The following is a 25896-nucleotide window of genomic DNA, read 5'->3' as shown; positions in this document are numbered from 1 at the left end:
AGTATTTTGGGAGCAGATAGCAAAAAAAAAAAACATGACCCAGAGTTTTGGCACTGCACGAAGCTGGCAGATAATCTATTTAATTGTTTCAACTAAGTGGTGAATTGCTCTCGTGAATAAACACCCAGGTAGATAAGCAGACGGCCTGGTCAATTAGTGATAAGCACAACACTAACTGCACTTCAAGCACAGCAATTACCTCTGCTCTTTTTAATGGAGTCAATTCTAGAAAAAACTGGTTTGTCAGTCAAATGGAGTGCAATACTTGGATGCAACCAGCAAAAGCAGTGACGTGCTCAATGTTAATATACACTATATTGCCAAAAGTATTTGGCCACCCATCCAAATGATGAGAATTACCGTATTTCCTTGAATAGCCGCAGGGGCGCTAATTAATTTAAAACCTCCTGTCACTCCGGCGCTTACCAGAAGCCTGTGGGATGGCCAAGCATGCGCTAATTATTTTAAAACCTCTTCTCCCTCCGGCGCTTACCTTATCATGAAAAGCACATTTAATAAAAAAAACTTTATTATTGTCTTACCTTTAGGTATAAATGAGTCCATGCCAGCTCATTTTGAAGAAAAGCATTGATATAGAAGTCTTCCTTATCTTTCTTCAGTTTTGAAAGTCTCTCTGTCTCGATGGAGATCTTCCTTTTAAATATTACCTCCTGCTTTGATTGAAAGTCCAGTTTAGAAAACTGTTTTATTTTAGATATGTAATCCTCCATGGTAAAAGTCCAAGCAAACAATGGCTGCGCACTCTTGCTGCCGGTTGTCTTCTTCTGCAGCACTCTTCTGCAGTACCAGCAGTCGCAAGAAGGATCACTAGCGCCCTCTACCACCAGGAGGCGGGAGTCATTTAATGACTCATATTTGACCCGGCGGAAGTGCCAATCATGCGCTAATTATTTTGCAAAACGACTTTGACCCGGCTGTAATTCGAGGCATGTGAATACCATATTCCCGGCGCCAATTCAAGGAAATACGGTAGGTGTGTATAAAATCAAGCACTTAGGCATGGAGACTGTTTCTACAAACATTTGTGAAAGAATGGGCCGCTCTCAGTGACTTCCAGCGTGGAACTGTCATAGGATGCCACCTGTGCAACAAATCCAGTCGTGAAATTTCCTCGCTCCTCAATATTCCAAAGTCAACTGTCCGGCTTTATTATAAGAAAATGGAAGAGTTTGGGAACAACAGCAACTCAGCCACCAAAGCGGTAGGCCACGTAAACTGACAGAGAGGGGTCAGCATAGTGCAAAGACTTTCTGCACAGTCAGTTGCTACAGAGCTCCAAACTTCATGTGACCTTCCAATTAGCCCACGTACAGTACGCAGAGAGCTTCATGGAATGGGTTTTCCATGGCCGAGCAGCAGCATCTAAGCCATACATCACCAAGTCCAATGCAAATGGACGTCACCACTGGACTTTAGAGCAGTGATGAATCACTCTTTTCCATCTGGCAATCTGATGGACGAGTCTGGGTTTGGAGGTTGCCAGGAGAACTGTACAATTTGGACTGCATTGTGCAGAGTGTGAAATTTGGTGGAGGAGGAATTATGGTGTGGGGTTGTTTTTCAGGAGTTGGGCTTGGCCCTTTAGTTCTACACTGTAAAAAAAAAATCCTATTTTTAAGGTTAATTTACTCAAAATTTCTACTGTAATTTTTCTATTTTTTTTAAATAGCTTATAAAACTGTAGAATTGAAGACATTATCTGTAAATAAACAATCCGCCTGTTATTTTAAGTAATATTCCAGTAATGACAAACTATGTATATTTCTATTTTCTTTTACAGAAAAATACCAACTTAATTATACATAGCATTTTCTGTTTTCTTAAATTACTTTCAAATTCATGTAAAATAACAGTAATTATCTTTCATTAAATATGTTGCTTGTTATATAAAAGTCTATGTCCATACTAACAATCTAAAGGTATTTTTCTGCAGAACTGTTTGCATCGTCACTTTATTAAAGGTGGTTGATCTTAACAATTCAGAAAAAATCTGTAAAATAATGGTATTTTTCTGTGGAACTGCCAGCATTGTCACTTCATTAAAGGTGTTTGATCGTAATAATTCGGAAAAACTCTTTAGAATAAAGGTATTTTTCTGCAGAACTGTTTGCATCGTCACTTTATTAAAGGTGGTTAATCTTAATAATTTAGTAAAAATCTGTAAAATTACGATATTTTTCCGCAAAACGTTTCATGAAAATTTCTGTAAATATAATGTTTTTGATCATTATTTGGTTTACAATGTTTTACTTTAATTTTATGGTTTTCGTTTGGCAGCCATAGCTGCCAGCAGATGACCGTTTTTTTACAGAATTTTTTTTTACAGTGTAGTGAAAGGAACTTTGAATGCTGCAGGATACCAAATCATTTTGGATAATTCCATGCTCCCAACCTTGTGGGAACAGTTTGGAGCGAGCCTCTTCCTCTTCCAACATGACTGTGCACCAGTGCACAAAGCAAGGTCCATAAAGACATGGATGACAGAGTCTGGTGTGGATGAACTTGACTGGCCTGCACAGAGTCCTGACCTGAATCCGATAGAACACCTTTGGGATGAATTAGAATGGAGACTGAGAGCCAGGCCTTCTCGACCAACATCAGTGTGTGACCTCACCAATGCACTTTTGGAAGAATTGTCGAAAATTCCTATAAACACACTCCGCAACTTTGTGGACAGCCTTCCCAGAAGAGTTGAAGCTGTAATAGCTGCAAAAAGTGGACCGACATCATATTAAACCCTATGGGTTAGGAATGGGATGGCACTTCAAGTTCACATGTGAGTCAAGGCAGGTTGCCAAATACTTTTGTATGTTGTTCATTAAAGACTCCCTCTAATGCTGACAAAATGTGGCACTTTTTTCTTAGTTCTGGCCCTAAAAATGATGTGTACTGGTACAATTCCTCCAATATAGACACAGTAGTGATTTTAGGGTTTGTTTTCCGATGAATTTTGGAACGCCCAGTTTTAGCTGACTGGAGGTAATTTCCTATTTCGTTGAATGTGTTTGGGTTTCATATTCATCCTGCATCCCATTATTTCCGTGCAGAATTCGAAGAAATTGATCAAATACTCTCAAAGGGAGAAAGACTGAATCAGACCGTGAAAAAACTATTCTGTACTTTACAAGTTGCACAAGTTTTCGCCACCATGAGGGTGTCACCAGGACTTTGTGGTTCCTTCTTGGAGCAGACCACTACTAAAATTAGATTTACAGCCCCGAAATCTTGTTTTCATGTCGATGCCCTGCCCTTCACCGTTTGAGCAATTAGAAAGTCTGTGAGTGTGTCACATCCAGGTTGCCAGTTACACACCACCATCTTCGTCGAGCTATTGCCACTGGTAAAGTTACTAAACATGTCAAACCTTAGTAAATCTAAAAGGCCTTGTTACGATTCTCAACTTATTCATGACAAAGCCAGGAACAAAACAAGGATTTGTATCGGGATGCCTTTGAAAGATGGAGATGATTGAAGGTGGAGAAGATTTTTTTCATCCGACGCCAAACTTGCTAATTTTCTCCTTGCTAGGTAAGTAAGGCATTTACGTTTTCTTATTACTTGTAATAAATGGAAATGGACATTTCGTATGTACAGGCTCGGGATCTTTCTGTGTGGAGTTTGCATGTTCTCCCCGTGACTGCGTGGGTTCCCTCCGGGTACTCCGGCCCTCCTCCCACCTCCAAAAACATGCACCTGGGGATAGGTTGCTTGGCAACACTAAAAAAAATTGGCCCTAGTGTGTGAATGTGAGTGGGAATGTTGTCTGTATATCTGTGTTGGCCCTGCGATGAGGTAGCGACTTGTCCAGGGTGTACCCCGCCTTCCGCCCGAATGTAACGGAGATAGGCTCCAGCACCATCGACGTCCCATTGGGGTTGTGAGTTTTTTCTTGCCCTTATGTGGGCTCTGTACCGCGGATGTCGTTGTGGCTTGTGCAGCCCTTTGAGACACTTGTGATTTAGGGCTATATAAATAAACATTGATTGATTGATTGATGGACCTGCCTCGCCCACCAGTCAGTGCTGGAGTATTGGGAGATGTTCCCTGGTTCCTGTATGCTGTAGACTGTTTGCTGTCTCCAGTTCTCCTTGTTTCCTAGTTTCCTGTTTCCTGGTTCCTGTTTGCTGTCTCCAGTTTGCCTGTTTCCTGGTTCCTGGTTCGTGTTTTTTGGACATTAAAATCATGTCTTCCTGCTGTTATCCTGCACTACCATGAGCTAATGCAACAAAATTTCGTTCTTATCTGTACTGTAAAGTTCAAATTTGAATGACAATAAAAAGGAAGTCTAAGTCTAAGTCTAACAAGCCTGCCATCTCTGCATCTTGGGGTTCGTCACCAACACTACCTGACAAAACCGTATTGATCCAAATGTAAAAGGTACCCATCTCTATGTTCTCGGAGACACACACTTTGTATGCCACAGTCATAGACAAAGTCAGCTCATTTGCATTAAAGCTACAGACACACAAAACAACTTCAACTTCAACCCTAGACTAACACCCTCCTCCCTCCACATCCCACCTCCCCGGATTGTAAATAAGCAAATGTATATACTTGTTCTTATGCTTTCTGAACTCACTATGTTCACTGCTTGCTGTACATATCCTACGAAGTCCGACCTACACTGTTTCAATGTCCATTTCTCAGATGATGCAATTGTTGATGACTGAAGTGCTGATATCAACCAAACCCAACCCCCCCGGATTGTAAATAATGTAAATAAATCAGTGTAAATACCAGTGACGTGCAGTCAGGGGAGGCAGGTGGGGCAGGGCCTCACGTGCCATCATGGAAAGAAAAAAAATGTAAAAAGAAAAAAAATGTATTAAATTGTTATATGTATCCAGTGAATAAATTATAAAGTTATTTTCCATTTAACTTCAGAAGTTTTAGATTATTTTTATTCAAAATCGCTGAATTTTCACATTTGCCGTTCAAATACTGAGATGAGACTTGCGGTGAGTCACCAGCCAGTTGAGCTTCACCATGGATTGCGCAATGACTCGGCTAACTGCTGGCCTGCTGTGCAGTGAGACCGTATTGCTATATGAATTATATTATACATTTCCATAGTTTAGTTAGCTGGGGTATATAATGTACAGTGTATTTTGTCAACAACTGTATGTGTGTAACGTATTTCTTGTGCTGAGCAATCATAAAACGGCTGCGAAGACGCACTGGGTGAGGCTCGCAGTAATCCCGCCTCCTGATGGTAGAGGGCGCTAGTGTGCCCAGGGATCATTCTTGCGACTACTCGGCTGCAGAATAAGTGACAACAAGCAGCAACAGTTAGCAAGTCAAGTGCAACGGCAGTGATCGTTTAGTTTTTCCTCTCGCCTGGACTTTTACCATTGAGGATTACATGTCTATAATAAAACAGTTTTCTAAACTGGACTTTCAATCAAAGCAGGAGGTAATAATTAAAGAAAGATATCCATCGAGACAGAGAGACGTTTAAAACTGAAGAAAGATAAGGAAGACTTCTATAAACAAGTTATCGATGCTTTTGTTCAGAAGGAGCGGCGCATGGACTTCATTTATAAGTAAAGGTAAGACCATAATAACATTTTTTTAATTAAATGTGCTTTTTTGTGTGCTACAGTTTGTATGTGTAAAGTTAAAGTACCAATGATTGTCACACACACTAGGTGTGGTGCATTTGACCCATCCCCTTGATCACCCCCTGGGAGGTGAGGGGAGCAGTGAGCAGCAGCAGTGGCCGCGCCCGGGAATCATTTTTGGTGATTTAACCCCCAATTCCAACCCTTGATACTGAGTGCCAAGCAGGGAAGAATGCTGGTATGAGCTTTTAAACCTAACCCGTTAACTGCTGCCAATCAAATGGTGAATAAGATACTCTTTAGGGTTCATATGTTTGTAAATCTGACTGTGATGAAGTCAGTGCCTCACCAGCCATGAACCTCACCGCACGTCACTGGTATATACTCTGATGATTAACTTGTGTGATGACTGTATTATGCTGGTAGTATACAGTATATTTGTACCATGAATTGATTTACGTGGACCCCGACTTAAACAAGTTGAAAAACGTATTCGGGTGTTACCATTTAGTGGTCAATTGTACAGAATATGTACTATACTGTACAATCTACTAATAAAAGTTTCAATCAATCAATCAATCAAAACTTGTTCCCAGTAGGGCTAATTCAAAACACTTTTTAAATCACAGCTTCAAGGCGAGATTTTGGACAACACACCTCTTGGTGTAAAAACATCCATGATGTTTCTATTGCTTGAAGGTGTACACAACTATAGCATTTTGCTAAATCCACATCCCGGCCAAAAATAGATTAATTATAGCCAACATTAGTCACAACCACTCGTCACTGTTGTTGTCGCAACGAAGAGGCTATGCAGTACGTGCAAAGGAGCTACAACTAATCATCCGCCCTTTATTCCATTGTTCCATAAACCAATTGCTTCTCTCCTGCAGCTGTTGGGTTTACATTTCTCCTATGATGTCCTCCTGCACTGATGTTGTTCAAATTGAATTTTCCAGCTCCGTCCATTTAATATCTTGTCATCCCTTCAGCCTCCCTGCCTTCACCTGCTTGTACAGATTTCACTGCTGACTGCTTTAAAGTGACCAACACAAGTTCTAATCTTCTCTTTCTTGCCAAAAAAAACCTGACGTTCCCACGCGTGAGTTTCCTGTCCATCATCCATACGGTCACTTGGCGCCAAGCCTGCTCTTGCAGACGCCGTCAAGCTTTAAGTAGCGATCAAGATGTCAGGAGACGGGGGAGTATTTGGCCCATTCCACAGTTGCATCTGTGTTACCATGGCGACATTGATAAGGTGACTCATGACTATTCATCAATAGCCGTGCCTGATTGGACGGCCCCCCCCAAGAGCGCATTCATCACTGAAGTCCCTGTGCTACCTCCATTGGGATCACGACTCCTCCATGTTTGCTCCCGAAACCCAACCTGTCATCTTGACGTACAGTCTGTTTCTCTGTTCCACCAAAATATCATGATCCAACATGACAGTTTGGACTTTATTATTAGTTTCCGATATTTTGTTTTGATTTCTGCTAATTAGAGATGTCCGATAATGGCTTTTTTGCCGATAACCGATATTCCGATATTGTCCAACTCTTAATTACCGATTCCGATATCAACCGATACCGATATATACAGTCGTGGAATTAACACATTATTATGCCTAATTTTGTCATGATGCCCCGCTGGATGCATTAAACAATGTAACTTTACCATGAATTGATTAACGTGGACCCCGACTTAAACAAGTTGAAAAACTTATTCGGGTGTTACCATTTAGTGGTCAATTGTACGGAATATGTACTGTACTGTGCAATCTTCTAATACAAGTTTCAATCAATCAATCAAAAACAAGGTTTTCCAAAATAAGAGAACAACTTCAACTCCAGTTATGGAAAAAAATGCCAACATGGCACTGCCATATTTATTATTGAAGTCACAAAGTGCATTATTTTTTTTAACATGCCTCAAAACAGCTTGGAATTTGGGACATGCTCTTCCTGAGATAATCCTGATACCCATTACAACTATGGGAAATACTATAATTTGACTTTCACAAAGTGCATTATTTTTTATCTTTTTTAAACACGCTTTAAAACAACAGCTACAAAAACAATGAAGGCACACAGCTTCAGTCCAGAGTATACTAGAGCATACTTGCCAACCTTGAGACCTCCGAATTGGGGAGATGGGGGGGTATATTGTAGCGTCCCGGAAGAGTTAGTGCTGCAAGGGGTCGATGTTTGTGTTTATGTTGTGTTACGGTACGGATGTTCTCCCGAAATGTGTTTGTCATTCTTGTTTGGTGTGGGTTCACAGTGTGGTGCGTATTTGTAACAGTGTTAAAGTTGTTTATACGTCCACCCTCAGTGTGACCTGTATGGCTGTTGACCAAGTATGGATGGCATTCACTTGTGTGTGTGAAAAGCCGTAGATATTATGTGACTGGGCCGGCACGCAAAGGCAGTGCCTTTAAGGTTTATTGGCGCTAAGTACTTCTCCCTACGTCCGTGTATACAGCGGCGTTGTAAAAAGTCATACTTTTTTTTTTTTTAAACTGATACCGATATTTTTGAAACCGATAATTTCCGATATTACATTTTAAAGCATTTATCGGCCGATATTATTGGACATCTCTACTGCTAATCTATTTCTACCTGTAAGTCTTTTCATTTACCCATGGTCCACTCCTGCTTTGACCACACTCAGTACGTGTCCATGCACTATATTAGTCCGATTTCTCAAATAGTCCCAACTCTAATTAAGCATTCTACAACCCATGGAAACACCTTAATCTGATCTTGTCCTGGATTATGCGATTGGAAGCCAGATCTCTTGAGGGGGTGTGTGCATTGGAGGGAACACTTTGTATCGCGTAGGGCTGGGCGATATGGACGAAAAAGTATATCTCAATATGTTTTTACTTAAACTCGATATTCGATATATATCTCGATATATTTTCTGGTGAAAGTATACACTACCGTTCAAAAGTTTGGGGTCACATTGAAATGTCCTAATTTTTGAAGGAAAAGCACTGTACTTTTCAATGAAGATAACTTTAAACTAGTCTTAACTTTAAAGAAATACACTCTATACATTGCTAATGTGGTAAATGACTATTCTAGCTGCAAATGTCTGGTTTTTGGTGCAATATCTACATAGGTGTATAGAGGCCCATTTCCAGCAACTATCACTCCAGGGTTCTAATGATACAATGAGTTTGCTCATTGGCTCAGAAGGCTAATTGATGATTAGAAAACCCTGTGCAATCATGTTCACACATCTGAAAACAGTTTAGCTCGTTACAGAAGCTACAAAACTGACCTTCCTTTGAGCAGATTGAGTTTCTGGAGCATCACATTTGTGGGGTCAATTAAACGCTCAAAATGGCCAGAAAAAGAGAACTTTCATCTGAAACTCGACAGTCTATTCTTGTTCTTAGAAATGAAGGCTATTCCACAAAATTGTTTGGGTGACCCCAAACTTTTGAACGGTAGTGTACATATAAAGATACTGAAATTGGATCGTAAACAGTCAGTGGCACTTTTATTAACCCAGTTAGTCAAGATGGGTATTAACAGCACAGAAAATAAACTGTTTAAGTAGCACAGAATTACATACCATAAATAAAATAGAAAAATATTATTTCTACTTAAAATAAATAACATAGCTGTGCAAATAATACAAAATGTATCAAACTCAGATAAAAAGTTTTGTTTTCTTGATTCTTTGCTTCGGACCTGCATCCACCTCAATACATTCTTTGTAGCAGCGTCATGTTTGTAGCGCAATCCAAGATAATTTCTTGATGCTGTCTGCTATTTAACATCAGCATAGCCATTAGAGACGTCATTTTTGTAGTCTTTGTCAATGTTACAGCGTACAACAGAGCTAAGACGTTAACTTGTAACACGCCGCAGACGCCTGGTGTGACAAATACATGTATCTGCGCGAAAAGGAAAAAAGGGCCCCCCAGTGTACACGGCGTATGACCAAAAGTCGAATTAGAGAGTGTGCATGGACACTGGGACTTCACATGTAGGTGTGAAAATACAAAAAGCCTAACTATTTGAACAATCAGACTAATTTAGTGCATGGAAACGTAGTGACTGATGCTCCCTAAATTGAACTGTACCTATTAAACTGACTTTTTGCCTGCTCTTTGCTTTCAGTCTCTGCATCTCGGGGTCACATTTCAAGCAACCCTGCCAGAGTTTAACACAAAAGTACCAATTGTAACTTGATGAACTTTACAAACATCGAAACTGTTTTTTTTCCTTTCTTTTCTACAAAAGTAAGGGATGTCAGGTCATTGGCAGGCCAGAGTAGGCGCAATATCGACCCTCCAGCTTGTTTGGAGACCACCTCTGGGGCTCCTGTCAATTGGACGTGCTTAGAAACTTAGGAGGCATTCTAAGCCATTTAAATCATCAGAAGAAGCTTTTCTTGCTCGTCTCTGAGGCGGAACAAAGTAGCAATGCAAACTAAAACTTAATTTGGATGAGCTTTGATGACAAATATGTAGCTACTTGTACGTCCTCATATACAGGCTAGAGTCCAGGGCCTTTTTACATTTACTTCATTTATTTACACCTTTCTTTGTGTTGTGTAAATATAAGTTGTATTTACTTTTTATCCGTATTCATTCCTTGTTTATTTGTAATAATGTCATTTTGCCTAATATGTACCTGTATCTGTATCTGAACCCTGTTAAATTAATGTTATTCTACAGTCTACCCACTCTATTGCTTTCTTATTATACTCTATGGCTATTGTATAGTTGGTATTGTTTATTTCTATCACTTACATATAGTTGGTATTGTGTATTCTACCACCTTTGTATGGTTAGGCATTGTTTATCATCCATCCATCCATCCATCCATTTTCTGCCGCTTGTCCCTCTTGTGATTGCGGGGGCCTATCCCAGCTGCATTTTTTTTTTTTCTCAAAATGATTTTTTGTTGTTTTTGTTAAGGTTTACAAATCCTGGGAACAATTTCCTGGACACATGAGGACTTTTAGGGCAAAAACCAAAGGATTTAAATGGGAAGCCGGTAGTATGTTTTGTCTTTCTTCAGTTATTGTGTACTATTGACTTTGTTTTGCTCAAACAATTGTATGTAATAAAAGAAAATAAGTAACCAGTTTATATATTTTTGCAACATTTACACAAATGCCTAGCGGGCTCTAACTTTCCAATGTATTTTACACGGTATATCCTATGGCTTCTGGGATGTAATGATGTAAACATTAGCTTTGGGTAGTTAGCTAATAATAGCTATTTGGAAAGTTAGCGTTAGTTGTCATTGAATGTATATTCTATCACAGGGGTTCCCAAACTTTTTGACCCGGGGGCTGCATTCATTGGGTAAAAGAATTTGGCCAGGGGCCAGGCTATACATATACATATATATATATATATATATATATATATATATATATATATATATATATATATAATAAAATAAATATATATATATAGCTAGAATTCAAATATATATATATATATATATATATATATATATATATATATTTATATATATATATATTAGGGGTGTAACGGTACACAAAAATTTCGGTTCGGTACGTACCTCGGTTTAGAGGTCACGGTTCAGTAAGAAAACAACAAAATATAAATTTTTGGGTTATTTATTTACGAAATTTGCAAACTCTTCCACCAAAAATATTTTTCTTAGTGGAATATTTGATGTGAAGTAATCGGAACCTTGGATAGGTCAATAATTCATAATAAGATTGATTTTGATTCAATATTATGTTTTGAGCAATGACAGTTTGAAAGAAAAAAAAACAGCTTTGTTTTATTAGTCAACATTGCAACTTTTTCTAAATTGCATTTAACCTTTAAGCTTTTTTATTTCACTTTTGTTATGTTTTTGTTTATTTTAATAGTATTTTTAGAATGTGCCGTGGGCCTTTAAAACATTAGCTGTGGGCCGCAAATGGCCTCCGGGGCACACTTTTGACACCCCTGCTATAGATAATAAAAATTTAAAGGCCTACTGAAATTAAATTTTTTTATTTAGACGGGGATAGCAGATCCATTCTATCTGTCATACTTGATCATTTCGCGATATTGCCATATTTTTGCTGAAAGGATTTAGTAGAGAACAACGACGATAAAGTTCGCAACTTTTGGTCGCTGATAAAAAAAAGCCTTGCCCATACCGGAAGTAGCGTGACGTCACAGGGGATAGGGCTGCTCACATTTCCCTATTGTTTACAATGCAGCGAGAGCGATTCGGACCGAGAAAGCGACGATTACCCCATTAATTTGAGCGAGGATGAAAGATTCGTGGATGAGGAACGTGAGAGTGAAGGACTAGAATGCAGTGCAGGACGTATCTTTTTTCGCTCTGACCGTAACTTAGGTACAAGGGTTCATCGGATTCCACACTTTCTCCTTTTTCTATTGTGGATCACGGATTTGTATTTTAAACCACCTCGGATACTATATCCTCTTGAAAATGAGAGTCGAGAACACGAAATGGACATTCACAGTGACTTTTATCTCCACAACAATACATCGGTGAAGCTCTTTAGCTACTGAGCTAACGTGATAGCATCGGGCTCAAATGCAGATAGAAACAAAATAAATAAACCACTGACTGGAAGGATAGACAGAAGATCAACAATACTATTAAACAGTGGACATGTAAATACACGGTTAATAATTTCCAGCTTGGCGAAGCTTAAAAATGCTGTTGCTAACGACGCCGTTGAAGCTAACTTAGCTAGGGGACGGCGGCGGAGGCGGGCATTGTAGCTTTCGACGACACCCCGGCCGCCATCAGAGTCAGCAAGAAACATATATTTCCCCAAAGTTACGTACGTGACATGCACATAGCGACACGCATGTACGGGCAAGCGATCAAATGCTTGGAAGCCAAAGCAGTACTCACGGTAGCGCGTCTGCTATCCATCTCAAAGTCCTCCTGGTTGTGTTGCTGCAGCCGGCCGCTAATACACCGATCGCACCTACAGCTTTCTTCTTTGCAGTCTCCATTGTTCATTAAACAAATTGCAAAAGATTCACCAACACAAATGTCCAGAATACTGTGGAATTATTCGATGAAAACAGAGCTTTTTGTATGGTGACACATTGGGTACCAATACTTCCGTTGCCGCCGTGACGTCACGCGCATACGTCACGCGCATACGTCACGCGCAAACGTCATCATACATAGACGTTTTCAACCGGAAGTGTGGCGGGAAATTTAAAATTGCACTTTATAAGTTAACCCGGCCGTATTGGCATGTGTTGCAATGTTAAGATTTCATCATTGATATATAAACTATCAGACTGCGTGGTCGGTAGTAGTGGGTTTCAGTAGGCCTTTAAATCTAATAAATCTATGGATATTTAAAGAGAAACTACTTCTTGTGATACCATGTCGGCCAACCCCGGAAGCTCGAACGGGTTCTTCAAATTGTGAGTTCAGATATTTTATTTATTTATTTTTTCACGTTTAATATGTTTTTTGCAGTTTTAATTTTGACAGTACCACATAAGATATGTTTATAAGATATGTTAAATGCGCCAGAAAATAACCCGTTTTGGACAATGCTGGTGTGGTGATTCAATGCCCAGTAGTGCGTAATTTGTGTTCCCGTATAGTATTTCTCCAGCAATGGTCATGTGGTGACATAAATGATGGTATTTTGAGAGGTAATTATTGAAGTCGGACATCACTGAAGGCCTAGGTGGGATTCCATCTACCCAAATGGCGCACCGGAAAAAAGAGAGGTGTCCAATTTGAAGTGAGGCTTATATACGGCACACCCTGCAATCAAATTAGGATGGCCATCCATCCATCCATCCATTTTCTACAGCTTGTCCATTTTGGGGTCACGGGGGGGTGCTGGAGCCTGCCATATTTCGGAAAATATGGTTGAATAAAGGGCAGCTGTCATAAATGATAATTCCACTCCAGGGATCCACGGCGCATCAACATTAATTAAAACGGGCAGTTAAACACAATGCTTCTCCACTGTACAAGATACCACAGTAGATCATCATAACCAGACAGTAATGGTCGTTTTGACATTTCTGTCTCATCTCTCAGCATGATTCATACTTCCGAACCATGTGGCGAACACACAACAGCGATGGGAAATGTTTAAATCTGCCATTCATTCTTCAGATGATATAACCAGCACAGCCTTTTCCAGAGAGAGCTGCACCATCTGCGTACCCAATGCATTTCCGCAACTGATGTCAGCCCATTTGGGGAACTCACTCCCCCCCCCCCCAACCTGTTTGAAATTCTATCTGGAGGTCAACAACTGCAGAGAATAATCAAATATCCTATCCGTGCCTGAGAGGGAAAGCCTGGGATCGTCTGCAGCAGCGGGTCAATGTGGTGAGCAGCAGCATTTCCACTTAAAACATGGCTGCTTTGACCTCTCCAGCTGTTTGTAAGGACTTCCAGGAAGCGTCTGTTAAATCCGAATGCACGGTTTGTGAGTGACGCATAGCTTGCACATACCTCTGACGTCATCATGTGAGTGCCCACACACGCACGCACACACAACTATGTAGGGGGATGCTAAACAATATGCAAATATAGGGACACCTGCACAACTGAAAGAGTGAGCTGTGCCAATGTTCCTGCCTTTAGGCATGGGTTTCTATTGTAATGTTGCCAATTAGGTTTTGAACATTTTTCGTGAGTATGATGACAATAAAGAGAAAAAAATATATATTTACTTACGCTGTCCTGCTCCGTGTCATCCCCAAACAGGTCATTTTTTTGCATGGTGTGTGCAACCTCCAAGAACAAGACAGGGTTCACTCACAGCAAGGGAGCTGGTAACAAAAAAATAAACACAATGTGAAAATATATTTAGCTTTGTTTTGTAGCTTTCATGATTAAGATCCAACTCTCCCCTTCAAGTAACCACAAAGTGTCCTGTTGTCCAGTGAAACACTGCTAGTACGAAGCGGCTAATAATACAGGTAATGGGGAGTCTTCTAATTTTCTAATCCACTCATAAAGCCCTCTAAAAAACCTCAGACTTTGTGCTATATACAGGTACATACTGTAAAAAGAAAATATATATACTGTATACATATATATGTATGTATGTCTAGATATATATATATATATATATGTATATATATATATATATATATATATATATATATATATATATATATATATATATATATATATATATATATATATATATATATATATATATATATATATATATATATATATATATATACCGGCACCGGTACCAAAATATTGGTATTCGGGGAATGTATTTTGATACTTTTCGATACTTTTCTAAATAAAGGGCACCACAAAAAATTTCATTATTGGCTTTATTTTAACAAAAAATCTTAGGGTTCATTAAACATATGTTTCTTATTGCAAGTTTGTCCTTAAATAAAATAGTGAACATATATAAGACAATTTGTCTTTTAGTAGTAAGTAAGCAAACAAAGGCTCGTAATTTAGCTGCTGACGTATGCAGTAACATATTGTTTCATTTTCCATTCTGTTATTTTGTCAAAATTATTAAGGACAAGTGGTAGAAAATGAATTATTAATCTACGTGTTCATTTACTGTTAATATCTGCTTACTTTCTGTTTTAACATGTTCTATGTACACTTCTGTTAAAATTTAATAATCACTTATTCTTCTGTTGTTTGATACTTTACATTACTTTTGGATGATACCACAAATTTGGGTATCAATCCGATACCAAGTCGTTAGAGGATCATACATTGGTCCCATTCAAAGTCCTCATGTGTCCAGGGACATATTTCCTGAGTTTATAAACATAATATACATTTTAAAAAAACAAAAGAAGATGTTGTGATGCCAAAAAATTTCGACGTAATCATAGTAGTATCGACTATATACACTACTGTACTTGGTATCATTACAGGGTGGGGGTGGGGGGGCTGACCGGTTCTATTCAGAGGCGGTATAGTACCGAATATGATTCATTAGTATTGCGGTACCATACTAATGCCGGTATACCATACAACCCTAATGTCTAGATATATATATGTCATATGCATATATACACATATAAATATACACACATTTGACAACATTTACAATCATTATGAGAGACATGACGACGGATTGATTTTATGCATTCTAAATATTAAATGTCTGTTTACAGCTGAACCAAAGGGAGGTTCTCTATTTCACCCATAAAATTCAAAACCCGCCAACAATACTCCATTTACATTTGGTGACTTGAATATTAACCAAGTATTAGTGATATTGTTATTATAAGCGCTAACGCAGACTAACAATTTCTAGCGGCACCGTGATCACTACTGTGTGTGCCCATGTTTACTTTATCGAGTGGTCTGCTGCTTTCTCACTTCCTTGCTCCCTGGACGTTTATTGTCGATTACAAATCATGCCACTCACTTGGACAGAAGAAGTCTGAGAAGGTAATCCGACAAGTTGGTACACTTTGACAGCTATTTAGGACCCGGAAATGGCGAGAAAGACACGAAAAGACGTTTGACTGGCTCGTACTTGCACATGCATCCTCCACTGTTAGCTTTTTTAATACAACTTAATGTATCCATCCATCCATCCATCCATTTTCTACCGCTTGTCCCTTTTGGGGTCGCTGGAGCCTATCTCAGCTGCATTCAGGCGGTAGGCGGGGTACACCCTGGACAAGTCGCCACCTCATCGCAGGGCCAACACAGATAGACAACATTCACACTCACATTCACACACTAGGGCCAATTTTAGTGTTAGTGTTACCAATCGAACTTTTATCTGTTAGTAGACTCGCTATGGAAGCACTAAAAATGATAACATCTGTGCCATTTTAATGCAGTATTGTACTATAGGTTTTTCACAAGCTGTTTATCAGTGTTTTCCAGTAGAAGATCAGCACGATGTTTGCAGACACGAATGCTGTAAACTCCTTGACAACCCTGTGTGTGTATAATGCATGTGTGTGTTGCGGGGGTCACACTAGGATCCACTGGCCTATTAGAATGCATTAGTGCTGTAAAAGGTAAAGGTCAGTGAATTAACAAAGAGAGTTACACAACCCTTTTGTGTTTACCTGGCCTAATAACCCATCTAGCCTACACCTGCTTCTCTGCCTTTTTGTCTTTTTTCTGTCCCACACAAGTCACTGAGTGGAAAGTGTTGAGATTGGCATAAGCAAAAGAAAAAAGACAGAAAAAAAACCCAGATGTAGCATGACTTGATTGACGTGGACCCACTCATATCTTGTGGAAACATCCAACATGCAACTTCCTCTGCCCTCCATTTCTCTGTGAATATAGGTAAGAGTTCCTGAATAATGCATCTACCCATGCATTTTAAAGGTAATTTACAGAAGCCTGGATGTCGCTTGCCATTTACAACATGGGAACCTCACTCTGACCCTGTCAGCAACACTTTGATGCGCTTCCAATAAGCAATGAGCAAGACCCTCTCCACTGCAGAACTTTAACTCGGACCCAGCGCCGCTAAATAGATGCGGAGTGACAGCCCGGCAAGGTAATTACCACACAGGGAGAGAAGATCAAAGGAAAGAGGATAACTGGTTATGATCTATCGAGTATATATCGAGGATATTGTTTTTACTGTAAATACAAAGATATTCAGAATTATTTGACAAAAAGCTGTAAAACATCAATAATATGTTTTAATGATAAATAATAATATGTTTTGATATTGAAATTAAGTTTACATTTTTTAGGGAAAAGGCCTAGGGTTATGAGAAAGAAATACAACTAACAACAACAAAAAGGTTGTAATATTATAGGGATAAAGTGGCAATTTCTTTCAGATTTGAATCGTAATTTACAAGGAAAAACGTTGAAATAGTACAAGAATTTAGTAGGATTTTTTGTTTTTATTTGTTAAAGTTTTCTAAAAGATCATAGTAGTTTTGCATTGTTTATCAGTTAATTGATTTAACGCCTTATTTAAGCCAAAAATGCATGCGGTATATATATATATATATATATATATATATATATATATATATATATATATATATATATATATATATATATATATATATATATATATATATATATATATATATATATATACGTATATACATGAAAATAGTATATCATAGTTATTGTGACCAAAATGATCACGTTTATCATTATTAACGCGGTATTGTTGAGTGTGCTCAAAAAGTACTGAAATCTTTTGAACAAGTTTTTTTTTGCTTTCAAATAAACTATAAAGCTCACTATTTTGCATGTTTTGCGTTTCTTATGCTGCGTGTTCTGGAGAGGCGTTGAAGCATCGCACACTGTTCAGCGCTCCTTGAACGCACTGGTATTCCTTTGAGTATAGAACAATCACTCTGTTCTAAGAGAGCACAGCCTGTCAGCGCAATTTGCATAAATCAATAGCTTAGTTGCTCAGACAGCATTGTGCTTATATAAGTTTAGATTGGGGTATGTATGTTGTTTCAGTCCGTGAGTTTATCAAAGTGCAGTTATCAATCCCAGTTTTTTAATTAATTTAAAACGGTAATACTAACCATTGGGAGTTTTACCGCGGTAATCATTAATACTGTTTATTGTTACACCCCTAATATACATACATACATACATACATACATACATATACATATATATATATATATATATATATATATATATATATATATATATATATATATATATATATATATATATATATATATATATATATATATATATATGTATATATATATATATATATATATATATATATATATATATATATATATATATATATATATATATATATATATATATATATACAGTACAGGCCAAAAGTTTGGACACACCTTCTCATTCAATGCGTTTTCATTATTTTCATGACTTTTACATTGAAGATTGTCACTGAAGGCATCAAAACTATGAATGAACACAGTTATGAACTTAACACAAAAAGTGAAATAACTGAAAACATGTTTTATATTCTATCCATCCATCCATTTTCTACCGCTTGTCCCTAGTTTCTTCAAAATAGCCACCCTTTGCTCTGATTACTTTTTTGCACACTCTTGGCATTCTCTTGATGAGCTTCAAGAGGTAGTCACCTGAAATGGTTTTCACTTCACTGGTGTGCTTGAAGCTCGTCGAGAGAATGCCAAGAGTGTGCAAAGCAGTAATCAGAGAAACGGGTGGCTAATTTGAAGAAACTAGAATATAAAACATGTTTTCAGTTGTTTCACCCTTTTTTGTTAAGTACATAACTCCACATGTGTTCATTCATAGTTTTGATGCCTTCAGTGACAATCTACAATGTAAATAGTCATGAAAATAAAGAAAACGCATTGAATAAGAAGAAGGTGTGTCCAAACTTTTGGCCTGTACTGTATACAGTCGCGATCTGACATCACATGGACGAAGATAAGACCTTCTGGAGGAAAGTTTTGTGGTCAGATGAAACAAAAATTGAGCTGTTTGGCCACAATACCCAGCAATATGTTTGGAGGAGAAAAGGTGAGGCCTTTAATCCCAGGAACACCAGACCTACCGTCAAGCATGGTGGTGGTAGTATTATGCTTTGGGCCTGTTGTGCTGCCAATGGAAGTGGCGCTTTACAGAGAGTAAATGGGACAATGAAAAAGGAGGATTACCTCCAAATTCTTCAGGACAACCTAAAATCATCAGCCCGGAGTTTGGGTCTTGGGCGCAGTTGGGTGTTCCAACAGGACAATGACCCCAAACACACGTCAAAAGTGGTAAAGGAATGGCTAAATCAGGCTAGAATTAAGGTTTTAGAATGGCCTTCCCAAAGTCCTATGTGTGGACAATGCTGAAGAAACAAGTCCATGTCAGAAAACCAACACATTTAGCTGAACTGCACCAATTTTGTCAAGAGGAGTGGTCAAAAATTCAACCAGAAGCTTGCCAGAAGCTTGTGGATGGCTACCAAAAGCGCCTTATTGCAGTGAAACTTGCCAAGGGACATGTAACCAAATATTAACATTTCTGTATGTATACTTTTGACCCAGCAGATTTGCTCACATTTTCAGTAGACACATAATAAATTCATAAAAGAACCAAACTTCATGAAAGTTTTTGTGACCAACAAGTATCTACTCCAATCACTCTATCACAAAAAAATAAGAATTGTAGAAATGATTGGAAACTCAAGACAGTATATATATTTATGTAAACGGTGTATGTATATTAATATTGTATTATTATATAATGCATTATGCGAATACAATTGTACAATATATTTTTCAAAGGAAAACAAATTCAATTCAATTAATATTTTCCCTTGCAGTGCAGGTGAAGACGGCATAAAAGATAAAACATCGGACAAATGACTAATTTAGTAGAAGACGAGTCACTGGGGACTGAATACGTACAAAAAAGTATGAATTTGCTATTAATTATTCATGCCAAACCTTGCTCTTCATACTTTGTGCCTTGGCTTAGCTATGCACAGTTGTGACTCACGCAGCATTCATTGACACAATAAATATGCGTGCGTCTAAATAAGGCAACAAAAACATGATAAACTTCCAAGTTATGCTCGACAAGACAAATCCCACACACTATTGTTGTTGCGATCCTTGTCGGTTCCTTTGAGTTAGTCGAGAGTGTGGTTAAAAAAAAGGAGCTAATTCCTATCTATCAGCAGTCTGCAGCCGCTCTCTCCTCTGTAGCCCATGGCGGAGAATGTCAATGCTGAGAGATGCTAATGAACACCCTCGCCTCAAAGTGCAGCGCAGTGGTTGACATTTTGCATCTGTCAGGAACTCCGGCAAACCTTACGAGCATAAGAAGTCATTCACAAAAATAACTTTCACACAAAACAATCCCCTATAGACGAGGAACTCAGCACTCCCGGGTACGCCCTCGGAGAGTGTATCATGTCTATCGTCTAAGCCTTGAAAGCGCTCCAAATTAATCCGGAAAAAAAAAAAGTGGAGCCAGTATCGTTCACCTTGTAGTGGTGGAGGATGGAGGCAAACATTTACACTGCAAAAAGTCAGTGTTCAAAAACAAGAAAAATTAAAGCTGCAAGCAGCGTTGGTCGGGCCCGCATATTTGGCAGGTGCTAGTTGCTGAAGGATGTCAATCTATGAAATGTAGGTCTAAGTGAGACCTACATACATGTTTCATGTCTCTAAGACGTTCCTACTGGAAGTTACAAGCAGTTTTGTCTGTGTTTTCCTCCGAGGAGCAGTTTTGTCTGTGTATTATTCCTAGGAGGCGCTAGAGCGCAATTTTTAGTTTTGGGGTTCGGTTTTTTATTAGATCGCAATTTCCGCCAGTCCTGATGTGTGTAAAAAGTTTGGTGAGTTTTGAAGTATTTTAAGGGGGTCAAATTACAGCTCAAAGAGGCAAAAATTAGTGCTTTTATGAAACTTTTGTTTTGAAGGGGTGGTTGCCAACTTCCTGCTGATTTTTGCTGAAGGATGTCAGTGTATGAAATCTAGCTCTAAGTCAGACCTACATAGAGGTTTTTCTTTCATGTCTCTACGATATTCGTACTGGGAGTTACAGGAAGTTGTGTCTGTGTTTTTTTCCTAGGTGCTGCGGCACAGTGGTTCTTTTCTTTGAAGGCTCGTAAAATCTAAACCGTAGCACTTATCAAAACTCTTTCGTCAACTTTTAATCAGAAGGGTTCAATCTCTCTTTTGTAGTAGTTTGAAGCCGAAACGACAAACGCGCTCAGAGGAGATAATGTTTGATGTTTGGTGACCGCTTTTTAGAAAAATTTAGTTTTGAAGGGGAGATTGCAAACTTCCTGTTGATTATTGCTGAAAGATGTCAAAGAATGAAATGTAGGTATAGGTGAGACCTATATAGAGGTTTTTGTTTCATGTCTCTAAGACGTTCCTACCGGAAGTTACAATCAGTTTTGTCTGTGTTTTCCTCTGGGGAGCAGTTTTGTCTCTGTTTTGAGCGCAATTTTGAGTTTTGGGGTTCGTTTTTTTTATTAGATCGCAATTTTCACCAGTCCTGATGTGTGTGAAAAGTTTGGTGAGTTTTGAAGTATTTTAAGGGGGTCAAATTACAATAAGAGGCAAAAATGAGTGTTTTTAGGAAATTTTTGTCTTGAAGGGGAAATTGGCAACTTCCTGTTGGTTTTTGCCCGAGGATGTCAAATTATGAAATGTAGGTCTAAGTGAGACCTACATAGAGGTTTTTGTTTCATGTCTCTACGACATTCGTACTGGGAGTTACAGGCAGTTTTCTTCCTAGGGGGCGCTAGAGCGCAATTTTGAGTTTTGGGGTTTGGTTTTTTGACTAAAGAGTTTTGTTCGCGTTTTTTTATCTGTGTGTCAAATTTGGTGAGTTTTGAAGCATGTTAAGGGGGTCAAAGTAGTGCGCAAAGCTGCGGAAAAATAATAATTATACAGGGTACATGCGGACCCTAATAAAACCTTACAATAACAATAGGTCCTTTCATCCCAATGCAAAAGGACTCCCTTTGGGATTCCTTTGACAATGGGACGTGCGGTCCCTAAAAATTACAAAAATTAGGGGTATTTTATTTGAACTAAGCAAAATTATCTGCCAATAGAACAAGAAAATTTGGCTTGTCAAGATTTTCCAAAACAAGTCAAATTTGCTAACTTCAATGAACCCAAAAATGCCTTAAAATAAGTATATTCTCACCAATAACAAGTGCACTTTTCTTGATAGAAAAAAAAAAAAGAGACCTTTTTGCTCAATATGTTGAAAAATATTCTTAAATTAAGTAAATGCTAGTGCCATTATCTTGACATAATGATATGCGCTCGGCATTACATTTCTTGAAACCAGCAAACTTATACTAAAAACTAATTTATTGTTCTTGATTATTGTTCTTGTTACTCTCGGGGTCAGGCAAATCATATGGTCTAAAAATGCATTTTTCCATCGATAACATGACATCATCGCGCCAAGTGCGTGCGCTTTCAGTCAATTATTGCGCATATATACAGCCCGGCCCCCGCCCCAAAACATTTTTATTGTAATTTTGAAGAATTCATCTGAATGTGCATGAACTATTTCTGTTCAAATTTGTTAGAAATGTCACATGTTAAATGTTTAAATATTAACTGTCAGTTTACTGTACTGTGCCAACTGTACTACTATATGAGTACATGTTTTCTATTGTTTCATTGAAAATAAAACAGCAAAGTCCATTTGGCTGTCATCTGTTTTAATTATGAGACACAATTGTGTCAAAGTCTTGATTTTTTTTTACATGCTTGAAATAAGAAATTATTACTTTAAAAAAGTAGTTTTATACTTGTGAGTGTTGATGACACAGCTTTGCAACGGTTGATATTCTAGTTTCAAGCATGTTTTACTCAATATAGGTCATAACATCTCAGCAACAAGCTGTAATATCTTACTGAGATCATTTAGCACCAAAACCCTTAAAACAAGTAAAACACTAACATAAAATCTGCTTAGTGAGAATAATTATCTTATCAGACAGAAAATAAGCAAATATCACCCTTATTTGAGATATTTAATCTTACTTAGATTTCAGTTTTTGCAGCGTAGGAATGGCAAAATCTCACAGGCTACTCTTCTGCATCCATGTGAACTGGCTCGGAAGGAGTGTTCAAGCGGTTTCTAGGACACAAATACAATTTTTAGGCTGAGTAACAAGTCATGTGACACTGGAATACAGTCACACAGTCCCTCGCAAATGGGATGTTCTACGTTATTATTTGTATAAGCACCAAACATGTGGGGGGGGGAGAAAAAATGCTCAAATGCTGGCTTCTGAAGCGCCGCTTTTTCATGACGTCATGAAGGGAATTACCATAACACCTGTGACCCAGATGAGCCCACCCTGCGTCAACTGCCCACTCCTTCCCACAGAACAGCTTTTCAAAAACAAATGCTTCCCTGCACTTCCCAGATCTCTGACAAATATCTTGTCATACAGTTTTTCTTTTCTAGCTCAGTGGTTTTCAGTCATTTTTAGCAAAGTAGCCTCAACAAAAACTGCACATAAAATAAAGGTCAACTTCAAGTAGCATTATAATAAAGATCTTCTTCTTTTCGTGTCTTTGAAGCATGTGGTTTTATGACAGTTTCCCATTTCTTTACACAGTCTTTTGCATTGTCATTGAACTCTGCGAGATCTTTTACGCTGCACTGGTTGGGTAGCAGAGGACAGACAAGGCAGTGTTGCATCGTGTGGTCCTCTTCTCCGCATTCGCAGGATATAAGTAAAGAAAATTAAATGAGTTTAAATATACCTACAAAGGAGGCATAATGATGGAATATGTACATAAAGCTAGCCTAAATAGCATGTTATTATCGATTAGCTTGCACTCATGCAGTGACCAAATATGCCTGTTTGGCACTCCAACAAGTCAATAACATCAGCAAAGCTCGCCTTTGTGCATTCACGCACAGCATACAACGTTTGGTGGACAAAATGAGATGAACAAGGAGTGGCATAGAACACGTTGTACATGTAAACAAGCTGTTGAGTCACAGTCCACACAACGGTGAGTTCAAGGGCCGCTGAAATTAGTAGGACAAAACGGCGCTCGCCAAATACTCTCATCAGTGAAGCATAAACACAAACATATTAAACAGTGGGCTTTCTAACAATCATGTTTGTCCTCCTAAAGAAACAATATGACAACAAAAAATATATTTATTCACCCCATTTCTTTTTCCATTTCCATACATTTTTGAAAAAGCTCCATGGAGCCACCAGGGCGCCGCCAAAGAGCCGCATGTGGCTCTAGAGCCGCAGGTTGGTGACCACGGTATTAGCCTATAGCCTACCATGTTTACCTATTGTAAATTATTTCCTAAATTACAAGAAAATATCAACTTTGCTTATTGAAGGACATTTAGACTCTTGAGCTTTGCACAAGTAAACACACTACAGCAGTGGTCCCCAACCTTTTTGTACTTGCGGACCGGTCAATGCTTGAAAATTAGTAAAAAAAAAAAGTTTTTTGTTTTTTTTTGGTCATAAAGAAATACAATCATTTGTGCTTACGGACTGTATCCCTGCAGACTGTATTGATTTATATTGATGTATAATGTATATATTGTGTTTTTTTATGTTGATTTAATTTTGGAAAAAAAATAAAATAAAAATAAATTTAAAAAAGTTTTTATTTATTATTTTTTTTAACTTCTTGTACGGCCGCGGCCCGGTACCAATCGGTCCATGGACCGGTACCGGGCCGCGGCCTGGTGGTTGGGGACCACTGCACTACAGGACTGCTTGAATCAGAGTGCTCATATTGGATATTTTAGATGCAAGCCCATATAATAGGATACTTGTTTTTGGCTGATATCGAACCAATATTCGATATCAAATGGTAAATGGTTGTACATGTATAGCGCTTTTCTACCCCTTTTTAAGGAGCCCAAAGCGCTTTGACAGTATTTCCACATTCACCCATTCACACACTGATGGCGGGAGCTGCCATGCAAGGCGCTAACCAGGACCCATCAGGAGCAAGGGTGAAGTGTCTTGCCCAAGGACACAACGGACGTGACTAGGATGGTAGAAGGTGGGGATTGAACCAGTAACCCTCAGATTGCTGGCACGGCCACTCTCCCAACTTCGCCACGCCGTCCCTCAGTCAAGACCAGATTGGGACACCCAGGTACCCCCTTTTGAGAACCACTGCTCTAACTCACATAGCTGAGCTAACGTTGCTCATGTTTGTGTCCTAAAATAGTGAATAAAGTGCACAACAGCACTGCAAACAGCTCATTAGCATTACAGCCGCAGACACACAAAAAAGCAAGTTTCAAGTAGGGCTTACCAAAACACTTTTGAACTGTGGGCTTTCCAGAAATAAGGCTAGACTTTGGACAACAAGAACTGTGGAACCTCTGAGATTTATTTGGGATTGGTAATAAAAAGTACAACAATACCCCGTCTACCGCCCGAATGTAGCTGAGATAGGCTCCAGCGACCCCGAAAGGGACAAGCGGTAGAAAATGGATGGATGGATGGAACAATATACCAATAGCACTCACTGAGATGCAGCTCTGGTCGATTTTGGCCGAAAACAGTGCAAAAGCTACTACTCTGACAGTGTCAGTCAAAAATGAGCATTATCATCTTTGTAAGGTCACAATCTTTGATACAGATACTGGATCTTAGTGTGTCATGGCAATGTTGGAACATCTAAGCATAGAGCGAGTGTTGATAGGGTGCTTTTTGGTGTGTGTGAAGGATCAGAGGAAGCGGCAGACTGTGTGCCTGCAGCAACGACCACAGGGGGTTGATTTCCATCTGAGTGTAAACTTTACTTGTTAGGCTTTACAGACCTGCTGATAGCTGGCAGGCATTTATGCATGCATTTTGAAATGTAAGTAAATGGGAATATACAGTAGATGGCAAGGGACAAGCGGTAGAAAAT

The 25896-nt window shown here is 38.7% G+C and overlaps 1 protein-coding gene across 1 annotated transcript in view; it reads right to left on the bottom strand.

The window, feature by feature from the left end:
- Positions 1 to 25896, bottom strand: part of LOC133632924 (cAMP-specific 3',5'-cyclic phosphodiesterase 4D) — a 69843-nt gene that overhangs the window by 30407 nt on the left and 13540 nt on the right. Inside the window, exons 2-3 of the mRNA XM_062025756.1 lie at positions 23020 to 23116; positions 14279 to 14373 (exon numbers count right to left, since the gene is read on the bottom strand). Coding sequence (XP_061881740.1) covers positions 14279 to 14323 — 45 coding nt within the window. The 5' untranslated portion in view covers positions 14324 to 14373; positions 23020 to 23116. The remainder of the gene's footprint in view (positions 1 to 14278; positions 14374 to 23019; positions 23117 to 25896) is intronic.

Source organism: Entelurus aequoreus, linkage group LG17, assembly GCF_033978785.1.
Source record: "Entelurus aequoreus isolate RoL-2023_Sb linkage group LG17, RoL_Eaeq_v1.1, whole genome shotgun sequence".
NCBI classification, from domain to species: Eukaryota; Metazoa; Chordata; class Actinopteri; order Syngnathiformes; family Syngnathidae; genus Entelurus; species Entelurus aequoreus.
This window is presented reverse-complemented; position numbering and strand designations above follow the sequence as displayed.